This window comes from Propithecus coquereli, unplaced genomic scaffold (assembly GCF_000956105.1).
Source record: "Propithecus coquereli isolate 6110/MARCELLA unplaced genomic scaffold, Pcoq_1.0 Scaffold519, whole genome shotgun sequence".
NCBI classification, from domain to species: Eukaryota; Metazoa; Chordata; class Mammalia; order Primates; family Indriidae; genus Propithecus; species Propithecus coquereli.
In genome coordinates, this window is record NW_012151052.1 from 640791 (window position 1) to 655074 (window position 14284).

Here is a 14284-nt window from a genome sequence, read left to right on the forward strand (position 1 = left end):
GGTGCAAGTGGGGTGTTTATGGAGGAGTGAGGGGCTCCCACATTCTTCTTCTAGTTTGTACATATTCATTGTACTCATCCCACACACCATTGATAACCTGACTGTGTCTCTTGCTGGACACTTCACTGGAAGGAATATATTCTAGGAACTGCATACAGAACCACCCTCCTTTTAAGGGCCTTTCCCTGAACAAGTTCAAGGTATCATTACAAAGGGCCCACTTCTACCCTTGTGGAAAAATAGGCAGTGCTGGGATGTACAAACTAGACAGGGAGAGCTCATATTAAAATGGTATCCATTGTCTGTAAATGTTTGTATAGCATGGTATACAAGGGGAGTTTGCTGAAATCAACCTGTCAAATAAAGGCAGAAACAGTATTTTTTTTTTTAGAGACAGGGTCTTGGCTCTATCACCCAGGCTAGAGTGTAGTGGTGCAATCATGGCTCACAGCAACCTCAAACACCTGGGCTCAAGTGATTCTCCTACATCAGCCTCTGGAGTAGCTAGGACTACAGGCTCTCACCACCATGCCTAGCTAATTTATTATTATTATTTTTTTTAGAGATGGGGTCTTGCTGTGTTTCCCAGGCTTGTCTCAAGCAATTCTCCTGCCTTGGCCTGCCAAGGTGCTGGGATTACAGGCATGGGCCACTGTGCCTGGCCTAGAAAGAGAATTTTTAATTAAACTCTTCCTTTTGTGAGAGCTTATCCTTTTCTTGTTTAACTTCCTAATTGTAAAAATTCATCTTACCAATTGTTTATAATCAGGACTTTTTCGTTCTCTCCTTTAAAAGATCTTTATTAAGTAACTTCCATGGCATAGGCCCTATGTGAGATGCTAAAATGTAGAGCTGAAACAATGTGGTCCTTGACCTTATGAGTGAGTGAATGTAACAACATAAACCGAACCTAGCACTGTGAGGTTAGCACATGCAGGTTCTCTGGGGACAGAAGAGTGTGAGTGGGCATTCTTCCTTGGGGTGGAGTTCGAAAGGCTCAATTGAAGAGTGAGGCTGTCCTATCTCCAAAGTGCTTAAGAGCAACCAAGATGTCAGGCTGAAATAATAGTAAATCTCATTTTATTCAGCATGATTGTGAAATAGAAAATGCTTCCTAATGAAAGGTTTTGATGAATAGAGATTTAACAATCCATCTAGTACACGGTTCATCAATTTTGGAAGGGTTAATGCACACTCAACATTAAAACTCCATCTGACATGCTGTAATTTGACCTTGGTGATGATCAGGGCACTTCAAAGACTTTGGCTGAAGGAATGTGGTAAATGCAGCAGGAAAGATACAATGGAAAGTCTTAATGAAGGGCCGTAAATTTGAAACAGGACTCTGGCTTCGATGAGCCTTTGCAGTGTTTGGTGTATGGAAAGACGGGATGAATGCTGTGCTTCGGAAAGATTAATTTTAAGGTTGCCAATTCATGTATTTTTTTTCCTTTATTCATAAAGATTTTTGTGTCCTCTTTAAGAAATCTTTACCTAGAACAAGATCATAAAGATTTTTTTCCTGTTTTCTTCTAAAACTTTATTATTTTCCCTTTCAAATTTAGATGTATTAGATCATAATGTATCTGCAACATTTTTGTATATAGTAGGGGGTCAAGATTGATTTTATTGTCCATATAGATATCCATTGACCCAGTCCCATCTATTGGAAAGTCCTTCCTTGCCTGCACTGATCTGCAAGGTCACCTTTGTTATAAACCAAGTGACCATATATATGTGGGTTACATTGTTCTATTTGTTACATCGGTTAATTTGTCTCCTCTTATGCCAAAACCACACTTCCTTAATTACTATAGCTTTGCACCTAAATACTGTAACTTTTCTAGTTAGGTCTTGATATCTGATAGTATAAGTCCTCCATATTTCTTCTTCAAGATCACCTTTGCTATGCTAGGTCCTTTGCATTTCTTATAAATTTTAGAATTGCCTTGTCAATGTCCATAAATGCTCTGTAGGGATTTTGTCTGGGATTGTATTGAAACTATAGATCAATTTGACACCTTAACGATTTTGAGTCTTTCAATCATGAACATGGTATATTCTTTCATTTATTTTGTGCATTTAAAATTTCTCCCAATTACATTTTGTAGTTTTCAGTATAGAGATCTTGCACAGCTTTCATTAGAGAGTCCTATTAAATAATTATTTGAGATGTATTGATGCTATTATAAATTGTATCTTTTAAAATTTCATTTTCTGTTTCTTTGTTGTTGACATATGGAAATAAAATTTATATCTGTATATTTACCTTGTATCTAGTGACTTTACCATATTCAGTTATTCATTCAAATTATTTGTAGATTCTGTAGGATTTACTATGTATACAACCACGTCATATGTGAAAATGACAGTTTTATTTGTTTTTTTCAAATTTTACCTTACTGAACTGGCTATTTGATGCTACAGTAAATGGAATTGTTTTCTTAATTTCCTTTTAGTATTGCTTTTGACTGTTCTGTAACTTTGCTGAATTTGTTTATTAATTCTAATATTTTTGGATGTGTGTTTGTGTAATCTTTAGAGGTTTTTTGGTAGGGTTTTCTACATATGTTTTATCTGTGAACAGAATCAATCTCTTTAATAGATGTAAGACTATTTAGATTTTGTATTTCTTTCTGTATCATTTTTGGCAAACTGGATTTTTCAAGGAAGTTGTCTATTTTGTCCAAATGTTGAATTCATTGGCAAAAATTGTTTATAGTATCTTATTCTTTTTAATGTCTTCAGGATCTCTAGTGAGTTTCCTTTTTCATTCTGATATTGATTATTAGAATGGAATTATTATTGTGTTTCCTTTCATTTATTGGTCTTAAATGCTTAACAATTTAAATAGTCTTTTTAAATAAATAAATCTCCTTTTGGCTTTGTTGATTTTTTAATGGTACGTTTATTTTCTATTTCCTTGGTTTCTTCCCTTGTTATTTCTTTCCTTCCACTTACTTTGGGTTTGATTTGTTATTCTTTTTCTAGTTTCATGAGATGGATGCTTAGATAATTGATTTTCAGGCTTTCTTCTTTTTTTTAACATATGTACTTTAGGCTGCAAATGTCCATTTAAACACAGCTTTAGCTATATCTTACCAGTTTTGATATGCCATATTTTTATTATCATTGAGCCAAAAAATATTTTCTCATACTGTTGTGATTTCTTCACTGACTTATGGGGTATTTATCAGTATATAATAATGCTTAATTTCCAAGCAGCTTAATTCCATTGTTGCCAGAGAAGGTGTTTAGAATTATTTCAGTGTTTTGAAATTTGTTGGGGTTTGCTTTATGATTCAGCACATAGCCAGTTTTGGAAAATTCCTTACATCTTTTTGCTCTAGTATCATAACTGTGACTGTATGTCTTGTCTCTGGGAGAAGGAGAAGGCACACCTAAATTTTAAGGTCCAGAGTAGGAAATGATACACATCACTCACTCACATCCTATTAGCAAGAGCATGTTCACACACGCACATGGCCAGGCCTAATGCTAGGGGGGGATGGGAAGCTGAAGTCTCAGATAGGGTTCTCCCTCTGTAAGATAGCAAGATAGTGGCAAGCAGTCCCACACAGATAGTGTTCTGTCTGTGCAAATTCAGTTGAAATAAAAAATGAGCCTTTCTCCATAACTCTGGTAGAAAATTCCTAGAGAGAATCAGATTGGCGTGATTTGGATCACTTTCCTATGTTTTACCAGTCACTATGGCAAAAGGGATGGACTACTCCCTTTTGGGCCAAGCCTGGATATTCATTGTCTTATGCCGGCAATGGACAGTAGTCCATTAGTCCCAGAAGAACTACATAAAAAGGGTTCCAAGGGGAAAGGTGAGGTTTTATTATCAAGAAAAGGAGATAAGGAGTACACACAACTGCAGTCCTCAGCCCCTGGGGCCATGGAGCACTATCAGTAGGCAGCCTGTCAGGAACTGGGCGCACATCAGCAGGTGGGGGGTGGCTAGCTAGCGAAGCTTCATCTGTATTTACAGCTGCTCCCCGTGATCACATCGACGCCTGAGCTCCCCTCCTGTCAGATCAGTGGTGGCACTAGATTCTGCATTATGGTGAGTTGTATAATTATTTCATTATATATTACGATGTAACAATAATAGAAATAAAGTGCACAATAAACGTAATGCGCTTGAATCATCCCAAAACCATCCCTCACCTCCACTGCCCCATCCGTGGAAAAATTGGCTTCCATGAAACCCGTCCCTGGTGCCTAAAAGGTTGGGGACCACTGCTGTACAAAAACTAAAACAAACAAAAATGGTGCTCATTACAAAAAGTGAGAAAACAGAAAAAGGTAATCCCTGAATTTGGAAATTCAGAGGCCACTGGTGTTCCTAAGGAGAGCCATGGCTGTGGAGTGTCAGAGAGAAACCAACTATGGTGCAGGAGGAGTGGGTGGAGAGGAACGAATGGGGCACGTTGGAGCAGATGTCACTCAAAGATGATCGGCTTTGAAGAGCAGCAGTGTCTTGGCAGAGTTCCCCAAAGGTGGCCCTGGGACAAGGACTTGAGTGCAAAAGTAAATATGGTAATTTATTTGGGAGGTGATTCCAAGAAACTTTGGTAGAGGAGCGGCATAGTGAGTCAGGAAAAGGAAGAAAGCCCACAGAGGTATGTTGAAGAGCAATCTACAGCTGTGGACAACTGGAGCTCGATTATCCTACAGAGACCCGCTCAAGTAGAGCCTGGGATACACGCCTTCCTGTAGATTCACTTGAGGGGTGAGGGAGCCAGGACGTTAGCGGCCAACTCTTATCCCCCATGGATGGAGAGCACTTGGGAGGGGCTGCCCCATTTTTGCTCTGAGCAAGCTCCTCACAGCTAGTGAATGCCTACGGATGGAGGTTGTGCGCAAATCCTCCAGTGCCTGCCTGCCCCACGCAATTTGGGCAAAGATGGGAGGAAGGAGAGCGCTTCTACAATATGATCGGTAGATATCATGAACACGGGAGGAACAGGATGGGGAGAGGTCCCAGCGTGTTCTTTCTCTAAACAAGAGTAAAAATTGTAAGGTGCATGGCTGATGTGGATACTTCGAGGGAATGTAGGAAGTTTGAGGGAATCTGATAGTCGTTGTCCTCTCTCTGTCCCTCGAATGCACTAAAAATGGTTTTCTAAAAGGAAATTAGAGTGGGCTATCAGAACCTAGGGGACTTTAAAGAAACACTACCCGCTCTCAGAAGGGGAAATCAAGGTCGGGAGAAGGGAAAGCGAGTGGCCCAACGCTGGTAAATGGCAAGACTAGGAGCGGAGTCCAGGGCTCCCTGCGGCCTGTATGGACTGTTTCCACCAGCGGAGTCTAAAGTCACCCCCCACAGCCCGGACGTGCGCCACCGGGGAGGTCTCTGCAGACAAGGGAGCACTTGACCTAAACAAAACCAACAGCTGCTCCAAGTTCTCAGTAGTCGTTAAGCAAAGAGGAAGGGAAGCACATATTCACTTGGACACAGGATTGGGCCTTAGAACTTTTTGTTTTTATCCATAAAACGTCCTTTGGTAACAAGGAAGACCCAGAGCAAGCCGTGCAAAAACAGATCTTCCACTGGCACCACCCCCGGGCTGTGACCCTGGGCTCCGGAGGACCTGCCCGGGCTCCAGCTCTCCACCGCACATTCCCAGGGCTGCGGCAAGCCGCGCCCAGCCTCGCGGCGCCCCAACCCTCCGCCGCCCCAGCCGGCCCAGAGAGCGGGAGGGGACGCGCGGGACCCACATGCCCTCTGCAGGCGCGGCGGGGGCCGGGCCGCGCGGAATCACGGGCCGGGGGCGGGGCCGCCGGGGAGGGCGGGCGTCCGGGCCGCGCTCTCCACTCGGGCGGAGGCGCGGGCGCCCAGGCGCGGCGCCGCGGGGACCCGCCGGCGCGGGGGCGCGGCCGGAGCGCAGCGGGGACGCCCGGGCGGGGTCCACGCTGAGCAGCCGCCTCGGCCCGCTGGTCCCTGCAGCGGCTGCCTGGGCGGCCCGGCGCGCGGCCCTTCGCCATGTACACCTTCGTGGTGCGCGACGAGAACAGCAGTGTCTACGCCGAGGTCTCCCGGCTGCTCCTCGCCACCGGCCACTGGAAGAGGCTGAGGCGAGACAATCCCAGGTTTAACCTGATGCTGGGAGAGAGGAACCGGCTGCCCTTCGGGAGACTGGGTGAGCCCTTCCCCATTTCCCGCCTCCCCGCCCCCGAGCGGCCCTCCACTCCTCCCACGGCCCGGTAGAACGAGCGCTTTGTTTTTAAGGTCATAAATCTTCCTCTCCGTCGCTTCTCAGGGAGATCAGACGCATCCAGAAAGATCTAAACCTGTCGTTGTTAATGCCTTCTCGTCTCCGGATTCGGAGCGGGAGTCGCAGTGCGGCCACCCGGGAACGCAGCTGTCTCCCGACAATGACCGGTCCCTGCAGCCGGGGGCACATCAGCCGCTGAGGCTGGGACTTGAGGCCGCGCGTCTCCTAGTTCTCCCGGCCCGACCGTCCCCCCAAGTCGGGCAGGTGGGCGGGACTGAGCAGAGCGCAGCGCGGCTCCGCATAGCCGGTGGCTGACATCTGACTGGAGTCCCCGTGCAGCTTTTCTGCACTGGGGATTCCTCCCTCCCTGGCGCGGGTGCGGGAGTGTAGGTGTTGAAACCCCTCAGGATTCTGCCACCCGAAGGCTCAGATGAACGGTCAGGGAATTTGGGAAAGACCTCTGGATTCCCAAAATAGGGGCTTCAGAAGGGACCCTAGCCCAGGGAAGGGTGAAGGGGTGTCTGATTTTAGACCTTTCCTTAGTTTCACCAAAGAATGTGTTTTCACAAGTGTACATTGAATAAAGGTTTTACGTGAGGCTGGGTTCGCCTTCGTCTCTGCCCAACTCTCCCCTGGGAAGTTGGCTTAGTTCATATGGTTGAAGCCGGCTGGGCACCACCATATCCACGTAACCTCTGGTAGGAAAGGCAGGAGAAAAGACAGCACCAGCCCTCCTTTGTAAATGATGTAACACAGGAGTTGTCCAGATTGGTTCAACTCACATCCCATTGACCTGAGCATCGTCTCATGGCCTCCCCTCACTGCACAGTAGTCTGGGACGTCCGGCCTCTCTCTGAGTAGCCATGTTCTTCACCAAAGTTCACCAGGGGTGTGGGCCAACTGTTTTCCAAGGACAAAAGAGGAGAATTGGTACTGGAGAAAGAGTCATCTCTGCGTTGGAGGACAACTCAAAGAGAGCAATGTTCTGTGTCCAGGAGAGGAATTGGTTTTGAGTAATAGGTGTCGTCGGAGGTTGAATGGGCAGAGACTGAAAACAGGCCATTTTTGGAGTTGACTAGCCATTGGTGAGCTTACACAGAGCATTTTACACTTGTAGCTGTGACAAACCATAACAGTTTGAGGAATGAAGGGTGTTGTGGTATAAAATTACTGAACTTTTTTCTTTGGAATATACCTGGAACAAATTTTCATTGTTATACAAGTTGATGATGTAGAATGGTGACTCCATGGAAGGGCTGATTTGAACCCCCAGAAATCTCAGAATATGGGAAATGTGCCTGGAGATTCCCTTTTGTTAAACTGTCTCAGGAAGCCCTCAGTAAAGAGAATATCTCCCTGAAGGAAGGAGAGGAAAAACTGCTTATAGTTGAAAACAGCTATTTCTGCCTTTCATTTTCCACTTCCCTTACTGACCTAATTTCCTGTTTGGACGTGGCGTTGCCTGGCTTAGATGGACTTCTAATATGAAAAACAGAAAAAGGACAGGCACGGTGGCTCACACCTGTAATCCTAGCACTTTGGGAGGCCAAGGTGGGAGGATCGCTTGAAGCCAGGAGTTCGAGACCAGGCTGAGCAGGAGCGAGACCCCGTCTCTACAAAAATTAGAAAAATTAGCTGGGTGTGGTGCCATGTGCCTGTAGTTCCAGCTATCTGGGAGGCTGAGGCAAGAGAATCACTTGAGCCCAGGAGTTTGAGGTTGAAGCGAGCTATGCTGATGTCACTGCACTCTAGCCCTGGCTGCAGAGTGAGACCCTGTCTCAAAAAAAAAAAAAAAGGCTCTGCCCAGGGCAGAGGCAGGAGTGATTGGCATTGCTGTGGTGTTCAAGCTTAAGAATGAGAAGCAGAAACCTACAGGGTCAGAATCCTAAATAGGAACCACAAATTCAGCAGATGATCAGTAAACAATTGGGTTTTATGGTAAAGAAAACAGCATCCCACAATGAAAAATGGTTATATGCCATCACTGTTAGGGATATTTACCTTTTGCTTAAAGTGCATTGCAAGGAAACCCAAGGAGAAGGCTTATAGAGCCATTTCAAAGCTCAGGAATGCTGGCGCCCAGGGAATGAGAAGGTGTGAATCAGGTCTGTCTGCCCTGGGGAGACAGTGAGAGCCAGTTAATGCCTACCTGAAACTTTTGATTTGGCTGTATGCCATTCTCAGATGAATTATTCTTACCTCTGACATCTTCATCTCAAAATCTCTCTGTTTGGTCTTACTTTGATTTTTGTTCCTGGAAATGCAATGCATTTTATTAGCATTTTAAACAAAACATTTTTTATTTTAAATAAAAATTTGTTTTTCTTTGTATCTTTTCTGCTCTAATTTTATAAAGAAGGGGACATGTAATAAGAGCTGTTGAGAGTGAGTTTCCCTGTGGCATGATGCACAGAAGAAAGTTATCAGAGCTTCTGGTTTTATAGACATGGCCTCTCCGCTACCTTCCTTCACCTCTTAGTGGCTCTCCTAGAAGCTTGCAGAGGTAGATGTGCTTGAGCAGCATCATAGTTCTGCCACCTTCCTTGGTGGCTGTAGAAAGCAAGGTTGGGGATGTGGAAAGCACGACTCTATGAAAATAGCCGCACTGTACAGAGATTACAAGTCCCTAAGTGTTAAGCCAAAAGAGGAGTGTGCTATGCCTCAGGGAAAGGTGAAATAGAAAAACCCCCAGCACCTTCTACCCTAACAAGAAAAGTAGCAGTGGTCTTTGGCAGACCTACGATGTTGATATTATTATATCCATGGAGGGGTGGGTGAGAGTTGCCAGCGAGTACAGAGGAAGAGGGACCCTGGGGACAGAGAAACAAAATTGTTTGTTTCTAACAACAGTCCTGAAATGAGAGAAAGAAAAGCTGGGTGTGGCACAACTGTTCTCCCTGCTGTGAGCTGGTGCTGACACTGTCTTTTCCCACCTGTCCTGTTTCCCTTCTGAGCCTCCTCTTTCCTTCGCAGGTCACGAGCCCGGGCTGGCGCAGTTGGTGAATTACTACAGGGGGGCTGACAAACTGTGCCGCAAAGCTTCCTTAGTGAAGTAAGTGTTCTTGAAGACCTGTGTTTTCAATTTATATATATATATATATATATGGCATTTAAGCACAAATGTGGGGTTGTTTAAAGGGCAAAAATACTTTTATTTAAAAAGCCAACAAATATTAGTTCTGAAGCTTCCCCTAAGCTGCTTTGATTGAAGCAATTTTTAACAGGATCTGAGCTTCATTATGTACATCCTGTTAAAAATTGGATTGCAATTTGGATTGCAGTCCAAGACATTGCTATCTCATGCTCGATAAAGCTTGTCTGTTTCTTAGGTGGGGTTCCCTAGAGGCAGAGCCTGAGCAGGGTTTCTTGTGTGAGTGATTTCTTGGGAGAGGGCTCTCCAGAGCAACCTGTCATGGAGCAGGGGCAGCAGAGAGGGGCAGGGCAGGGGAAGAGCCATGCAAAGAGGTGGTTTCAGCTGAAGTCTTGCCTCAGCCTGACTCCATGGAGCACTGAGTGAATGGCACCTCAGAGTTGTCACATCTTGAGGCAAGGGGACCATGCTTCTGTGCTCCATCCAGTATCAGTCAGCTATTGGCTGTGGGGAGAAGTAGAGGACTTAGCTTCCCAGGCATTTCTGGGCAGGGGCTGGACCCTGGAGAAGGGCGTGCACAGCCCGTAGCAGCCATCTCTCACAGCAGTGAGGGGTGCCTCAGAAAGGATATCTGGGCAGGGTGTAACAGTGCCCACGCTACCGCCCATCTCTGAGCAGTTGAATTACGGCCAGGTATCACACGAATAGAATCATAAAGTAGAAGGAGACTATATTATACAATGATTAAGATCTAGGGTCAAAAGCTTGGATTTTAACCCCAGCTCTTCCCTTTACAAAGCTCATCCCTCTAAACCTTAGTACCTCCCTCATAAGGCTATGAGGATTAAATAAAGTGATACATGTAAAGTATATATATAGCACAGTGGCCTGGTACATATGAGTATTTGTGCCTTAATTTTCTTCCATGTAAAATGAGAATAATAATAGTAACTACCTTAGTGTTGTTATGAGGATTAATTGAGTTAATTTATGTAAAGGCTTTGAATAGTGCCTGTCTTGTAGTTCATACTGTATAACTGAAAGTTCTCCTTCACTTTATTATTAGTAGTATTGTGGTTGTCATTGCCATTATTGTTATCATTTCAGTAGGGAAACACTGGGTGTGGCCCCTGAAGTCAGGGCTGTAGTAGGTCTCCAGTATTCTTTCCACAATGACTAGTGAACATGGGTATGCAGCCAAACATCATTTAGGTAAGAAGGCTCTGGGATTTTTGACTTGATGCAAAATGCTCTTTTGCCTACTAACGTTTCTTTCTGGGCTCTAGATGTTTACTTAGGTTGAAGGCTCACAGGAACATTTCCAATTTTTGTTCAGACTCACCGGCCCTGGTAGCTTACATGTGCACTCCTCTCTATGATGGGTTTTTGTGGTTCACCAGCCACTCCTAAAGGAGATTGAGGCTTCCTGAAGTCTTCTTGTTACATAGTTATGTGACAGAATGCAAACAACTGTTTCACTGGAATCAGGAGTAGAAGTTGGCCATGATTGTTTATTTAAATTCTTCATTTAGAAGTTTTTATAAAATGTTTATTCAATCTTTTCTACTATGATTTTTTCCCTAAAGATAAAGGTAGACATTTGCTTGTATAATTCAGAAGCAGAGGATGCTGTAAAAAATATTGTTCTCCATATTTACATATTTAGCAGCTATAATGAGGCAGAGTGAGTGCAGGGCTGGAGTCATGACAGGTCTGGGTAGGTGTCTGTGGCCTTGGACAGCACCACTCTGAATCCTAGTATCTCATCTATAAAATAGGGATGAATGGTGGTGGCAATACCTGCTCTTTGCCCCTCGGAGGCACGCAGTGTGACCTGTGATGGCACCTTGTGAGTGGTGACATGACTTATGCAGGTTGGATGTTGTTGTCATCCTCATCAGCTTCCTTCATTCTCTCAGGTGTCCTGCGAGGGTCTGTAGTAGTTCCAGGAGATGATGGTTCCCTCTGTCAGTTTGTCTCTCCCTCATGATTTTGTATGGCTTGAAAGGACTCCAGAGAGTTAGAAATGAGATCTCCCTCATTTTATAGGACAAAATGGCAGCTCAGAGAGGACAGCCAGGTTGCCCACAGCCACAGCAGTTCATGTTGAGCCAGGACAGTTCTAAGCTATACAGATGGGACTCATGGGCAGTGTGACTGGGTGCCCTCAGAAGGCTGCCCAGAGCCTCAGTGGGGTTCTATGCTGGATCCTGTACAGCCTACTCCTTCCTCCTGTCACTGCAGGGAGTGTCAGAAATTCATCAAGGTCCCAAGGCTGTGGTCTCAGAGCCCTGGGGGAGCTTTTCATCTCCTGGTGCAGATCAGAGCCCTTCTTTCCCTCTTGTGAGCATTACTCCCTTATAGATATGAATAAACCTCCACTTGTAATTACTTCCCAATTGGCCCCATGAGGAACAAATGCAAAGGATTCCTGCAGAGCCTAGTCTTGGTTCTGTACAGGAAATGAGGGCTTCCAAACTAAGGTCATCTTACAGACCAGCACTGTCCAACAGAAATAGAATGCTAGCCACACGTGTAATTTTAAACTTCCTAGTAGCCACCTTAAAATAAGCACAAAAACAGGTGCAATTAAATTAATAATCTATTTTATTTAACTGAATAAATCCAAAATAGCATTTTGGCATGTAATTAATATAAAAAAGATATTTTATATGTTTTTTCATTCTGACTGTTCAAATCTGATGTATATTTTACATTCGTAGCACATCTTAATTCAGACACTAAATTTTCTTTAGAAACCCTTCATCTGAATTTAGATTTTAAAAAATTTGTGGTTGAAGTTGTTACCACATATGTAAAAGTATTTCAGAACTGAATTGAGTACCGAAAAAATCATTTTTCTTTAATATTTGCACACACATTGACAAAACTGGTTCCTCTTTCTTTAGAAGAATTGATTTGACTTTGAAACAAAAGCATATTGTTTTCAATACTATGTCTGTCCAAGTTAAGGAAATTCACCAACTCTGTATCAGCTCAGTGTTATTATTAAATTCACAGGGGTATTGAATATGTTGAAAAGTAACTAAATTTATCAATATTAACAAAGTATTCTTCAAATTTTGTTTCAGTTTTTGCAGCCAATTTTCACAAGGCTGTCAATTACAATTAAAATCTTCTGCATACTGAGTCATGTTATAAAAATATGTGAAATCATTATTATTGACTTGATTTATGAAGTTGGAACATAAATTCTCATACTTGTCTGGCTAGATCACAAATAAGGTCTTCTTTCCCTTGCTTAGAGCTTTAACTTTTTCATATGCAATGTGGATATAGGTGAGAGAATGTAAATAAGATTGCCACTTTTAATCTTTGATTATTGGATGAAATAATGCATTATTGAGTGAAAATAATGATTTGGCAAACATTCCTTTTCAAGAAAATCTGAATTGGAGTTACAAAGTAAATCTTTGTAAAACTCTTCCATCTCTCAATCAGTGAGTATTGGTAAAGAACACGGTATCATTAAATTCATTGTCTTCTGTTTGATTCAATAGTTTCATAAACTGGAAAGTCGTTGCAACATTTGCAAATATATACTGAACCATCTCAACAACTGTATCCATGATACTTTCACAGAGTCTGCTTCAGAAAACTGAGCACAAATGTTCTCAATATGTATCCTATAGTGCAATGAAGCAAATGTTTCCAATATGTATCATGCAGTAGAATGAGGTAACAAAGGAAACATCAGTCTATTAAAAGCCTGGAAGTCTATATTTTAATACAACTTAGCTGAAGTCCTGTGTGTGATGATAGAAAGTAATTTTTCACATGTTGGTGAAACTCTTTGACAAATATAAAAGATTCAAAAATTTCTACACCATGAATTTGATATTTTTTAGGCTACAATTTGACAGTATCTTTGGCATAGCATGCCAAAAGTATTGGGCAGCATCTCTTATATCATGCAACTCATCTAAAGCTATATTCATTTATGTATGAGTTCATTTATTAAAATATTTAATGTTTTTCCAACTTTGAATCAATCTTTGATATTGTTAGTTAGAAAGGTTTTGTAGTCTGAGGGCAATTGTGTCTTAATGGAAGATTGTTAACTTTTTGTAAGATACTGTTTTAAGTATTTTTCTTAAGATAGTTTCTTTCACAATAGTTCCATCTAAAATGGTTTTCTTTTTGCGTAAGGATCCAAGCCATTTCATTGTTAACCAAAATTACAAGCTTAGATCCTGTTAAAAATTTGATTAAAAAATTTTTGTAAGATATTTAACTGTGATTTCAGCCACTAATTTCATCAATTCTTCTTTGTTGAAAGGAAAGGAAAATATTTTTCAAATTCGTTGTGTATTTGCTAAAAATTTCTCCTTTACACAGCAAACTTGCCTTTTCATTTTACTCTGCAGCAGTGTATTGCACTTGCTATTCTTTGTTGAATTTGTGATGTACTTTTTTCCAGTTTTTTTTTTCTTTATTGATCTGGTTATAGTTCTAGTCAATTCCATAGCAGTAATATGCCTTTGTTTTAAATTTTAGAATTTGCCCATTTTTTTAACTTGAAAAATAATTATATTTCACCTTAGTTACCAATTTGAGATTTATATAGCTAGCACTATAACTCATGCTTTCTGCATAATAAGCACATCATGATGTTTCATCAGTGCACAGAAAAAAATCACTTGATCTGAATCAAACTATTGTCCCCAAAGAGAATAGTGATGTGTTTGTGTGTGATACTAGAAGTGACACATGGGCCTGAAGTGCACACTACAGTGCAACAATAAAGTAAAATGTCATCCTACCAAATCAATAAGTTGTGCTTAATGGAAAAATATTTTACAGTGTGTCAGTTTTTAAATTAAAAGTAAATAAAACTTCACTCTGGGAGGCCGAGGCGGGCGGATTGTTTGAGCTCAGGAGTTCGAGACCAGCCTGAGCAAGAGTGAGACCCCATCTCTACCAAAAATAGAAAGAAATTAATTGGACA

At 42.4% G+C, this 14284-nt stretch overlaps 1 protein-coding gene across 1 annotated transcript in view; it reads left to right on the plus strand.

The window, feature by feature from the left end:
• The first annotated feature begins 5992 nt into the window (after positions 1-5992).
• TTL (tubulin tyrosine ligase) overlaps positions 5993-14284 on the plus strand; it is a 28765-nt gene continuing 20473 nt past the window's right edge. Inside the window, exons 1-2 of the mRNA XM_012656772.1 lie at positions 5993-6149; positions 9198-9276. Of these exons, the coding sequence (XP_012512226.1) occupies positions 5993-6149; positions 9198-9276 (236 nt within the window). The remainder of the gene's footprint in view (positions 6150-9197; positions 9277-14284) is intronic.